This window comes from Castanea sativa, chromosome 12 (genome assembly GCF_040712315.1).
Source record: "Castanea sativa cultivar Marrone di Chiusa Pesio chromosome 12, ASM4071231v1".
In the NCBI taxonomy this organism is placed as follows: domain Eukaryota; kingdom Viridiplantae; phylum Streptophyta; class Magnoliopsida; order Fagales; family Fagaceae; genus Castanea; species Castanea sativa.
Window position 1 is genome coordinate 10,983,123 of NC_134024.1, and position 13,642 is coordinate 10,996,764.

A 13,642-nucleotide genomic window follows, 5' to 3' on the forward strand; every position below is an offset into this window, starting at 1 on the left:
AAAAATGCAAAAAAATGTCTTCATACATAGTTTTTCTTCAAGACAAACAGAGATTACTATTTTACCAAATTTTCGACGGAGTGGACTTTTCCTGAAAAATTAACCAATAGGCACTAAATTATATGTTACTTTAAGTGTAATAATTTAGTAAGTTGTAATCAATACATCCTTCTACAATATATGATTAAAAATTTTGAATGGAGTAGTTGTATTAATGTGGGTTGATCCTATCTGCAATTTGAGCTTATCCTAACCTGATTTGGCTTGCTATTATTTATTTAGTTATTTTTCCAATGTTGGAGCATTTTAATAATATATAATTAAAATTGATTTATATTACAGCATAAATATAAAGATGTGTGAGTTAATATAAAAGATGAAGAGTTAGTGAAAATGTTTAATCTCATATTGAAAATGAGAGAGACTATTTTATTCTTTTTAATTGTAGTGATTAATAGGCTAATATGAATTGACTCATATATTGAGCTAGATACATACACAAGGATGAGGTAAAGGGAAGAGGTATAAAAAATGGAAATAAATCAACATTCTTATACACTTCAAAATAGAGAGATTCTTGGCAAGGAATGGTATTTTTTCTGGTGAAATTTTGAGCTTGAACACTTTGTGCAGAGGTTATTTTAACCATACGAAACATTTATTAGGTTGTTGTATCCTAAGGGAGACAAGTTAGAGAAAGTTTGCACCGGTTACAATCTAAATAGTGTTGTGTAATTTTTATCTTCAAATTAATAATATTCAGAAGTATTATTTAGCTTATCTTTATATTATTTCCATTATTACTGTGTTGCACCAACATCCAATAAATAACCTAAATTTTAATCTCTAATAGCCTATAATATAAATATAATGTTGCCATCTTTTTCTTTTTCTTTTTTAATCAAATTGTATTTTAAACATAGTTTAGCTACAAAATTAGTTGTAACATAAGGCTACAACTTTTCTCAATATCATAAACATTACTATATATTTCAAAAATCTATCCGTTAGATTTCAGTTCTTTACGCTTTTAATATGCTTGTCTAATTTTATGTCAATCAGATATTATTTACTATATAATCTATAAGATTATATTTTATACATAATTTAAACTACAAAAACTTATAATTTAAATAATTTATTGATGATATAGTTATTAATTTATAATTTTTTAGAAATTTTACAAGCACGGAAGATATAAGAAAAAAAATGTAATATAATGGTAGATTTGTCAAAATTCATCTCCTATAAAAAGATATTGAGTAAGGTTATATCTCTAAGGTTACAACTAATTTTGTAGTTAAATTTTGTCCTTATATTTTTTATTTTTTTAAATAGAGTGTGTGAATCACAATGCTGAAGGCGTTAAAATTTTCTTTCTGAAATTCATTAATTCTAATCGATTAAAATTATTAAATTATTTTTCTATATGGAATTGGATTACTAAAAACTTCTGATAACTTTTAATAATATTTCCAATTGAAACTTTTTACTAAAACTCTCAAGGGAAATTATAAAAGCTTCAATTTCTTTTAGTAATTTTATTTTTATTTTAAGCTTTTTATTTATTAAACATGCAGTATATTTCGACTTTTAAGCTAAAATCCAACCTCAAAAACTTTTTGTAATCTTTCTAAAAAATAAAAAAAAAAACTTTTTGTAAGATTTTTTTGTGTGACGCAAGGACCGCCTTTTTGCCACTCAAATCCAATGTTTTACGCCTTGCGAGTTGCGATGTGTCCTAAGATTTGTTGATAAGGTTTATAGTGTTATACTAAATCGAATCTGGTACATGCCTACGTGGTGATCCACGCGCCCATCTATCCAACCCATTCAAGCAACGCTGCTATGCAGCCGTTACTGCTGAAGTCACTTTCTTAAAAGAACTTTTTTTTTTTTTTTTTTTTTTTGATTCGCTTAAAAGAACTTTTAAATTCGTTTAGAAAGAGATCATTGTGATTTTCTATGCCCAAATCATATTTCATCTTTTCACTCTGCCCCAATTTCATATTAGCATGAAAGGAAGAAGTGATGCATGCAGTTTATTAATATATTTTATTAACATAACAAAATCTCACACCATTTTCACAATACTCTTATATTTTTAATTCGAGTAGATCTCAGTTTAATATTTTTACAATTTTATTTGAACTTATAAAATACTGACACTTCAGCTGTTGTGAAAACGTTATTACAATTTGTTTTGTTACTAGCATAATTCTAGTTTGTTTTGAGGAAACTAAAATTTCAAGATTTAAGGTGAGAGTAATAATAATAATAATGAAAAGTAAATAAATAAATAAAAAGTAGTAGTGTACATAAAAACGAAGAAACATATGTAGGGTAAAGTTTGAAATATATGTAGTACTGCCCTTGTAGGCCGGCCAAATTTGACGTGATCTCTCAATCCAAAACATTATGTACTACAGTGCTAGAAAGCTACTGAAAATAACTAGTGCAATCCTAGTTTCCAAAGTTTTTTTATTTTATTTTATTTTTTAAGTATGACCGAAATTTATTATAGGTCATGTTCTGCACAAGATTGTCCAAATCTTAATGACTTTGTTAGCTGCTAGGGGATGCAGGGAATTTGGGTAATTATAGCCTAGCTTCCATCTATTTAAATGTGAATCCTTGTTTGAAAATCCCAAGAGCACGTAGAACAAGATTGAAGCCATATGGAAAACATTGACAAGCATTAAAAGTTTCAACAAGTACCATAATCTTCAGCAAGCAAACATGCATGCGTACACAATGTTAATGGAGCATTGTGCAAAACTGATTTGGTCAGAGTTCAACTCTTGATTGAATTAATTATTGGAATATCAACTTCAATTGACCCTTGAGTTGAGAGCACATTCTTTCATAAATGGAAAATGCTTTTCCATGGATCACCAATTTCTTGTTTTTATCACCCAAACAGAAAATTTAACCATACTCTATAACAGTATTGAAAACATTTTCCATTGATCGATGTCAAATCAAAGCCGCTAAATTAAAAATATATAACATTCCAATTTCCAAAACAACACCAACAATACATGAAAAGATAAACTCAACCCACCTTCAGCTACTGTACATAAGGACCTCTCTTCCGAGTTCCAACCATGCAGTCAAAAAAAGATATAATTCATCATCACCGACAATTATAAATTATTTCTTCTTCTTCTTCTTCTTTTTTTTTTTTTTTCTTCTTTTGATTATTTATGTTTTAATCTAATTCTTCTAAAGATCTAGCAAATCACACAAGCATTTGGATCCTCCTCTGCGCTTCTAACATAGTGATATGTCATGTAAGGACTATACAGCATAGGATAGGCCTTTTGTTCCTCCTTAGGATCTTTCTTTTTGTCATCCTTCTTTGGCTCTTCTTTCTTAGGCTCTTCTTTCTTCTTCTCTTCTTTTGCTGGTCCAACAGAGACTATATCTGTGTAGCAAAGCTTCCTCAACTTGTTCACTACATCAACTGGATCTATGTCACCGGTTACGGTCAACTTCTTGTCCTTCATGTCCATCGAGATTGAATCAACCCCTATCAAATTACAATACAAAAGACATTCAAATTTGTCAGCTTTTCATGGTTTAAGATCTGGGTTTTATTTCTTAAATCAAATAAAATTCTCTTTGAATTGATGGGGTAAAGTAGGAAACAAATGAAATTTGAACTTCTATTTTTCATAAAAGATAAAAAAAGTCTTTATACCTGACAGTCCAGAGACTGCCTTCATGGCCTTCTGCTTTGATTTGTGAGTGTCATCTAATCCCAATTTCACAATCACTTTCTGTCACAAATACATGATAAGAATCTATTAAAATTTATGTCAAAACCTTAATTAAAACGAAAATTAAGACCAGACCCATCAAAAGATTAGACTTCAAATCTCTAAAATAAAGACAAAGGAAACAAAATTATAGGAAACCCAATAAAGTAATCAAGAGTGGTTTATATGCTTGTGAGTGAAAAGAAAGAGAAAAGTTTGGTGCAAAGTGAGATTCTGAATTTTTCTGACCTTCATTTTGGCTAAAAGTACTGGGAGATGCAAAGAACTTTTAGAAAAGGATTGAAGAACAAAGCTAAGTGAAAGACGAATATTACAGAATAAGAAGAGAGAAGTTTTATGCACTTAAGGTTCTGAAAGAACCACCTATTTATACTAAAATATTTTTATCCCAAAAAAAAAAAAAATTAATACTATAGTATAGATCGGGAGGAAAGACACATCCGCCGACCGTGAGTCAACGAAGTCAAGACATAAGTGAATGGTCATGAAATCATGTGCGGGCAGGGTGGAGCCGTCTAAAAGGAAAACATTTTTTAACCTTTGTTTTTCCTTTTTTTTTCCCTAAGACTCTTGTTTAATACTTATATCAGAAGTTTATAAAAAAATTTATTTTTATTTTTATTTTTTGTTTTGATTTGGATAATTAGATGGGTAAGGAATATTTAAACCCTTGGATACAAGCATTGAAAATACCATAAGTAAGTTACTAGTTAAGTTATAAAAATCTTGACAAAAGTTTATAAGAAATGAGAAATGTATGTCTGTTTGGGAACAACTTATTTAACTTTTTGTTAAAAAAATTTTGTTCAAAGTGTGCTAAAAATAGTTATACCTTGAAAAAAATTTGATAAAATAAGAAAATGTGGGAAAAAGTGAGATTTTAAAAAACTATACATAAAAGCTAAAAGTTAAATTTATAAGCTGATGCCAAATGCAAGCTATAAAAGTTTATTATGAAATATATTATACTAATAACTTTTTAATTCAATTTTTTATGGGATAAAATTAATATTTTATATCTATTTATTAGAGAAATGAACCTTTTTTTTTTCAATTTTTGGGGGGAAATAAGAATGTTTTTTTTAGGGAGAAATAATGCATTTGAGAGAATAGAATAGAATGAACAATCTTTTGTATTTACTCAATTTCTTCGTGCTAAATTACCATGCAATACGCATGATTGGACCCCAAAAAAAGCACACAAGAAGATATATGAAAGAACAAGGTTTTCTCCAAATTGGACTGATGGAATCTCCTCCAATCTATCATATGCGTGACTTATAAAATATTTATATGTATAATTTAAACAAGTTACATGATTCATAAATAGGTCATGCAACTAAAAATATATGTGAATAGTCTTATTAATCGTCACATAGGGACTTGCAGGAATTTTCCTCTTAGCCAATTTGATGGTAAACTTTTTCCTATATGAATATCCCTTAAAAATGCATTTCATTACCTTCATTTCCCTTGAGAAAGTATATCTGATATGTAGTATAATTTTTCATTTCCCTCTCCAAGCGTGTTATTAATTACATATTTTACCCTATTATTACATTCTACACTTTTAGTTAGGTCATTTACACAATTTTTTATGATTCAATAATTAAAACAATAGGTGTATCAAAAAAATAATTAAAACAATAGGTGAGAGAGGGAGGGGGGGATTCTAATCAACCTTCTCCTAAATAAGGAGTATAAGACACTAAGATAATAATAATAATAATAATAATAATAATAATAAAAGAACTTAACATTTATGACATATACTCTAGCTTATAATACAATAAAAACTTCAATTTCAGATTAGTTTATAATGTTGTTTTTTACTCACTAATTTTTTTTTTCAAAAGAACTATAAGATCATTTGTAATATTTATCAAAATCTATTAAATCATGCACTCAAACATTCTGATTCGAAATTAATTTATTCACTAATCTTAATACTAATTTGGTTCATATGGTGGGGGCATTGTAAATTATGATATAGATTACACAAATTTCCCAATTGTTGGTGGTTTTCAACTTCCAAATTAAAGACACCGTTAAAAAACTTTTTCGCTTTAGCTTTTCAAAGCTTCAAAGTTTGCGTTCACATTCCACCTTCGAGGAAGTAACCTATATGGCAAATATGTCAAGTGGGACACATGAAGATTTCTCTCCCAACCTGTCTGTGATATCTTCGTCGTTATACCGCGTGCAAAGTTGAAAGTCCAGTCAACGGGAAGAAATGTGAAACTTTTAAATTTGGCTTGTATTTTGTCATAATGCAACTATGCATATTCCCACTGTTTTTTTTTACATGATTGGAACATTGGCCTCTTGATTTTATAGTGGGATTGATCCAAAAAGATATAAATTTTATAAAGCGTGTTTGCACATGGGATGAATGTGCGTGGTACTAAATCTCTCTTATCTTTCCTTTGATCCCAGCTTTGTAAGGACTAGTCCCTCTGGCTTAGATTCTTTGGAGATTTGCCCTGTCCAATCACGGGTGTTATTGTTACCAAATATGGTCATATTTTTTCTTTATAAAAAAAATGAAAATAAATAAAATACATACGCACGTATGTCAAAAATACTCAAACAACATAATTTAAATTACTCTCTCAAATACTCCCTTAGTGTCTAGGCCTGATGATAAAAAATAAACAGACATTATAAATTGAAATTCTATGTTATGATAAAGAGTTGAAATTCTATGTTATGATAAAGAGCAATTAAGTGAGCTTATACTCTCTTTCCCTCTCTTTTTCAAAATATAAACAATGAAGCAAACATTGATAAAAACATTGAAAAAGGTACTTTGTTTTTTCAAAGAAAGGGTGGGGAAGGAGATAGCTACAGTCTTCGAGAAGTAGCCTACATGACAAGTTGTCTCCATCCTTAGGTGATTACAAAGTGTACAAGAGAATCTATCACAATAAGTTAGTGAACTGAATGGTCCGAGCAATCATGGAAAATGTTTTCAATTTTCATCAAGCTTTTCCATTTTTTTTCCCGGAAACATGTTACTAATAAGATTGAAGTTCATTCGATTTTTCAGGGAAAAAAAAAAAAAAATTTCTCTACCTCAGTACCTCTTCTTTCCAATTAAGTGACCGTTTGGAAAGCATTCCCTTAAGCACGTCTACGTTTGGTGTTTAAAAGGTAGGTCTCACAACAACTGTGCACATGTCAGCCAATTTCACTTTAAACGTAGATTATATATTTTTTTAAGTCCCAAACGGCAGTATTTATTTTAAAAATTATTTTACTATAGTATTTTCAACAATAAAATTTTAATTTTCAGTTAATTATTAGTATCCAATCAGGAAGAGATAATTTCAAGGAAAGTCCCTTTAACATTATTTTGCCAGTGAATTTGGTCAGAGTTTGTGTCGCCCATTTCAGTCATGGCCGATACGTTCAAGTACAACAATGTAAATTTCATCGGAAGCTACTAAGCTTCTTTCTTTGAATATAATTGGTCAAGAAAAATGACGGTGTTGTACAAATATAAAATATAGCAGAACCTAGGATTCAAACCTATAATAGTGAATGATCAAAAAAACACACACACACAAAAAGAAGGAACACAAGAATTCTAGAAGAAATTGTCACCGTAAAAACACCCCCAAACACATCCTAGACTCTTTCTCACGAAATGACATGACAAGAAACCTCATCTCTTCTACCCAGGGACGGAGCTATTGTTGGACCTGGGGGGGCAGTCGCCCCCCCTAGATTTTTAAATTTTTTTTTTTTACTATATATGTAATCTATTATTTTTAGCAATCTGTTTCAATAAAATTGCTATTTGCCCCCTCAACAATATTGTTGATATTTTTAAAAGCTATAAATATTAACTCAACAAAAAAAATTAAGCCTAGACATCTGCCCAAAACAAATAAACACAAGCAAAAAAAAAAAAAAAAAAAAAATTCTAACTAGAAGGGGATTTCTAAGCCAACTTAAGGCAAGACACAATATATAATAAAAGGGAAAAACAGGGGATTTCTAAGCTACTACCAAAAAAAAAAAAAAACCTAAAACCTAACTTACGGCAGAAGACCTCAAAACTGAGGACTTGGGCAGCGGCACTGCAGCAAAAGCAAAGGCAGAACAGTGCACCATGCCTGACATCATCGGCCACCACTAGTCCACCACAGCAATCAGCACTGCCCAAAGGCCCCAAACCCGGTAACATTTTATCCCTCTCTCATATCTGAACCTCTAATGCTTGGTTAGTTGGTTGATTAACTTAGATTTAATCATATGTGTTGACAGTGTTGTGAAGAAAATTGAAAGAGAAGCAGAGCTGAGAGACTCATCCGAAAATAAAAGAAGAGACTAGAAACAAAGAGTCAGAGAGAGAGAGGTAGACTCTGACTTGACTCCATCTTTAATCTTTCTCTTTCAATCTTTAATAAGGCCAAAGTTTTATATATATATATATATATATTTTTTTTTTATAATAAATGGTGGTCAGGTGGTGTCTCGTCTCTAGTCTAGTGATTAACAACTGTAAACTATGTAAAACAACACAATGCCGTTCTGTGCACTTTAGTGTAGATTTGTAGTTTTGTTTGGTAGTGTTGTTGTCTATTAGTGTCTTTTGAAATTATTTTTTTTTTCAGGTAAATAAGAGATTATTTACCACTTTAAAATTTGTTGGTTATTTGTTGACTACTTGTGTGCATGGTATTTGTTTATTGTGTGAAATGATTAGAGATTATTGACCATATAATAACATGATAATTTCAAATTATATTTTATTTGTAAATTATGAAAAAATTCACTACCATGTTTGATTTTTTCAAAAGAAAAACTTCAAATGATTTAGAAGCTAATAATAGTGGTACAACATTACCAACTACTAATATTGAGGAAAATTTAATGTCTTATTTTCATAAATAATTGCATTGTAACATCTTAAAAAACAATAATTTTGTGTATTTTTCTTTGTTGATGGTTTATAAAATGAATATTTATTTAGAGTTTCAATTTTCTTTTGTTTATACTTTTGCCCCCCTTAACTTCAAGTCCTAGCTCCGTCCCTGCTTCTACCTATCATATATGCGGCTGGTAGGTTTAGTCTTTTAGAGGAGATATTTACTGCACTACAAAGAATCTTCGGGCTATTCTCAAAAATAAATAAATATAAAAAGATATATGGGTTATTAGATGGGTATAAAGTAAATATAAATTATGAACTATGAAGTAGGCATAAGCTCATGTCTTAATTTGAATTGGTCACGGCACTATTTGTTAGGTCCCACGCACCCAACGCTATTCCGCAATTATATTTATTTATTTTAGAATATGGCAAATTGCTTTCAGCAAGATATGAAGTTTGAGCACGTGTTTAGTTTTAGACACGCGTTCGCGTTGTATCCTTCAGCAAATAGTGACTTAAATTGGGTTTTATTACCAAATCCATATGACTCCACTTGGGGAGGTGGTATATGGTGTACCCGGCATATATGCCGGGTACAACATATCATTTTCGCCACTTGGGTGCGATTCACGCACCCCTTTCAAATACAAGGCTTATTATCCCCACCCACCCACCTTGCCTCAAAAAAAAAGAAAAAAAAGAAAAAGAAAGAGGAAATTCTTGTATATTTTTTCCTTTCTATGACTGTTTGACCACCTAATTCCTGTAGCTTTGGCTTGGTTGAGGGACCAATCTCAAAAGTGACTGACCATTCAAGCTTTAATTCATCTTTCATCATAGTTCTCTCAAATTCAATTTTGTGATTACCCAATTAACTAGCTTTACCAATGCGTAGTTGTGATTAGAATATTCCCAGTAATCTTCGCCACTCTTTATCATGCTCGGTCTATGGTATTTTGACATCGTGATTCATGGCGACTAATTGCTTAAGAGAAAGACTAGCAAGTTTAACATCTACAAATGGCCTATATTCCCTAATAATATTCTGTTCCTTTGTCAGGTGCTATTTGACGTTTGCGGGACGGTTTTATTTTTTGTGTAACAGATAAATGTAAAATCCCCCTCACATGGGACAGAATCTCACAGGTATAATGAAAATATATATCATTTCTCTCCTATGATGACGATAGACTTTATATACCCCTATCACACGTTATTCGGCATTATGTGGAGCAGAAGATTATACACGCCTAAAACATTAATTTAGTGTATTCTAAGAGTTCTGAACACTCTCGTTAACAAAATAAATTACATTCTTCTATATATGTTCTAAGAGTTCATGGATTAAAGTAAACTAGTTTTTTATTTTGTCCTTGCAGAAAAGTTAAAGTAGTTTAACATGTAGCCTCAAGCTAATAATTATATCCTTTAACCTTGCCAACATTAAAATTATTTGATGGGCAAAAGAATGATGAAAAAGAACAAAGACTGTTTGGCGTATTGAGGACTATGGAATCCTCCAGTGGTACGGAGGTAAATAACATTTGGGCAAGCACTGTTTGGCGTATTGAGTTTGAGAGAACTAAGACGAAAGATTAATTAAAGCTTGAATCAATGGCCGGTCACTTTTGGATTAGTCCCTCTCAACGTTACATTTATTCAATGCAGTTTAACATATTACTACATTTCCCTAATAACATAGAAGTTTTTAAATATGTTGCTAACAACTCTGTAACTCAAAAGGTACCTATTGAATTTCCAATAGAAACATTCAAGATTTAAATCTCTCTATATCTATTAAATTAGAAAAAAAAAAGTTCTTAAATTCACTCCTAAAGTTCAAATTTATCCAATAGGTTATCCCAACCACAATCAGAATCAATCCACTCTATCCACCACCATCAAAGATTCATCGCTCATCAACCAATCATAGCTACCACTATCATAAGTCCAACATTCACAAAATTAATCATTATTTTAAGCATATATAAGAAAGCACAAAGAATCTTGAGAGAGAGAGAGAGAGAGAGAGAGAGAAAATTGGAGTTGAAGAAAACTGATATTCAACTAGCTGGATGAATCTGTACAGGTAATTGAGTCTATATACAAAACTGATCATAAACAAAATATCCTAACTCACACGGGATCAATTACAACATGTGTGTAGGTTGGTTATTATACGTGTGAACGCATCCTACTTAAATACACTACTAAGCTACAGGTAGTTTTAGTCTACAGTACTATAACAACTAACCACAGTACTGTCGTTTAACTCAGACTTCATTTCTTTTCTTCTTTCTTCTTTTGCTTCGTTTCTTTTATTCCTTTTTGATTTGATTCTTTGGTTGCACAACTTTGATAATCACTCATTTAAGATTGTCATACTTGCCACCACCTTTAGCAAGCTCAACGTAATATCCAGCCAAGCTCAATTGTAAATTTGGAGGTTAGTTAGTAGTTTCAATGGATTGATTGATCAATAGTGGGTGGGAAGTTCCCAAGTGAAAATGACAGTTTAAGTTGTGGGTGATATCAAAATTTGAACCAACTCAGCCCATGAACATCCATAGCCGATATATTGCAGTTTCCTACCTAGGCAAACTATAAAACTTTGTGTCTCTAATTGAGTAGTTGTCAAATTTATGGATTGTATTAGAATCCTATTTTGATTTTGTTAAGACATATGTGGAACATGTTATAAACATATGTCATATAGAATTGACTAATCTTTTGATAAAACGTATTTTACTTGTAATTGGGTAGATTTAGGATGTGTTTAATACTTCAAAGAACAAGAGTTCAAATCTAGTATTAAAGCTATGAAGATTGGACCAAGAAACAAGTGAAGAAAAGCCGTTCATTAAAGCTGGATAGATTCTCAATAGTTGCTGACAGATAATATCTATTGAGGATTAATGAATCTCAACAGATATATATATCGAGGTCTCGACAAATAGCTTGACAGTTGTATCTATCAAGAATTACAAAATCAGAATTTTCAGATTTGATTTTGGCCAATGCTGACATGTATGCGTAGGGTTTCTTTTCTCACAACCCTAGACATATTTAAGACTTTGTATAGGGAAGGGCCCCAGGCCCATTGGGCCTTGGACCCTAGCTTTATGGCACCATACAGAGCAGGGCCCTCGGCCCGTCGAGCCTTAGGATCTGGCCTTGAAAGACAACACCAGACCCTACCCCCGTTGGACTTATGACCTTGGTCCAGATGCACCTCGAAGCCCAGTTTAAACCCCAAAAACCATAATGGAGCCACCATATCCTGAACGTCAAAAGCAGGCCCTTCCCTATCAATTCTCACTTGGTTGAGTGTATGATTGCTCGAGGATATAAGGTCTCAGATGTCCGGTATTGCCTTGGGGAGCATCGCTGCCAAACAGCCTTTTGGTGGCAGGAATCAATTCTAATGTCATTACCACTGTTCCCAATGATACCTCCATTTAGAAGCAATGGAATTGGATCCCCATCCACATGAGTGAGATCGGGAAATTATCATAACACCTCCACTTACCTCCATTTATATATAAGAGAATAGGGTGAAAGGTTGGGGGGTTGGCAAGGCGAAGAAAAGAAAAGAGGAAAGAAAGGGAGATAGGGGTTTGTAAAATCAAAAAGGCATAGCTAAGTCTCCAAGCTAAGGACTACTCATTGTAGGAAAGCCAAAGCCCACAATACAAATAAGTTGTGAGCCCAAGTATAAATTGAGCCTGTTGATTGTATTTTAGGTGCGCACAATTGGTGCCGTCTGTAGGAATCTCCTAGTCAGCTGTGGTTCTGCCGAGACTCATGCAGGGAAAATGTCCAAACATCAGTCAGGAAGTTATGCTGAAAGTGGTTCTCAAAGATCTTCATGAGGATCTACTTGGCATGAAAGAAGGTAAAAAAAGGCGCGAAGACAGGCAGTGTGAGTTGGAGGAAGAGCGGTCTGACCTTAGAGAAGGGTTGTTTCAAATGCATCAAACACTGTCGGGTGCATCGGGGCATCATCGTTTTGACGAAAGGGACAAGGAGCTTGAAAGTTTGTGTAGGTTGGTGAGGGATTTGGAGTTGGAAGCAAGAGGTAGGTGTCGAAGAAGGGACCACAAGGAGCGTAAGGAAGCGTCGGCTAGCATGGGAGGTTGCCGTAGAATAAGCTCCCACCAATCTAGTTCCCATCAACATTGGGATCGTTCACGAGAGTATGCAGACCGAGACTTAATTTCCCCAAAGAAGCAACTACCCTGGAATGCTGCTATGGACGCTATAAGCCGAGTATTACGCAGAGTTGCTTGTTCGCCGTTCTCGGGGGACATTGAACGGGCCCCTATGCCGGGTAGATTTGTGCGGCCTCCGTTCAATTCTTATGACAGGAAAACGGACTCGGTAGAGCACGTAAGCCATTATATTCAAATGATGTCCTTGCATACTCATAACGATGCATTAATGTGTAAGGTATTTTCCTCGAGTCTTGGACCCACCGCCTTGAGGTGGTTCAACGGATTAAGGAAAGGCTCAATTCACAGTTTTGCTGAGTTGATTCAAGAGTTTGGTGTCCGGTTCATGACATGCAGTCAAGTTCTGCAACTTGTGGATGCATTACTATCAATGAAAATAGGGGTAGGGGAAACCCTTCGCAGCTATGCTAACCGATATTGGGAGCCGTATAACGAAATTGGCGGAGACAATGAAAAAATCGCAGCAAGTACCTTTCGGTTGGGATTGCCCAAGGATTCCGAACTATGAGACTCGTTGACGAGGAGACCACCCGAGGATATGAAGCAGCTGATGAGGCGTATTGAAGAATATAAGAGATTAGAGGATGACCGGCAGTAAAACAAGGGCAAAGCTCCAATCATGAGTAAGCCTTGGTAGGGGTTTTAATCAAGGCCAGGGAGGGATTTGAGGATTCGGGAGCCGGGCGCACAGGTTAAGGAGGTGAACGTGATGTCCAAAGAGCTGGTGCATAGAATTATAGATTGAA

General features: G+C 33.1%; 1 protein-coding gene across 1 annotated transcript; it reads right to left on the bottom strand.

Moving 5' to 3' along the window:
- Positions 1-2,991: 2,991 nt before the first annotated feature.
- On the bottom strand, positions 2,992-4,146 carry LOC142618578 (heavy metal-associated isoprenylated plant protein 39-like). Its single transcript, XM_075791521.1, has 3 exons — positions 4,011-4,146; positions 3,704-3,782; positions 2,992-3,532 (listed from the first exon to the last, which is right to left on the bottom strand). Exons 1-3 carry the CDS (start codon positions 4,014-4,016, stop codon positions 3,234-3,236), a joined length of 384 nt encoding a protein of 127 aa, XP_075647636.1. The 5' UTR covers positions 4,017-4,146; the 3' UTR covers positions 2,992-3,233.
- Between the last annotated feature and the right edge of the window lie 9,496 nt (positions 4,147-13,642).

Excerpts from the sequence above, each read along its gene's own strand:
- LOC142618578 (XM_075791521.1), bottom strand. Across the intron at positions 3,533-3,703 it reads GGCAGTCTCTGGACTGTCAG|GGGTTGATTCAATCTCGATG; the intron begins GTATAAAGACTT and ends GTAATTTGATAG.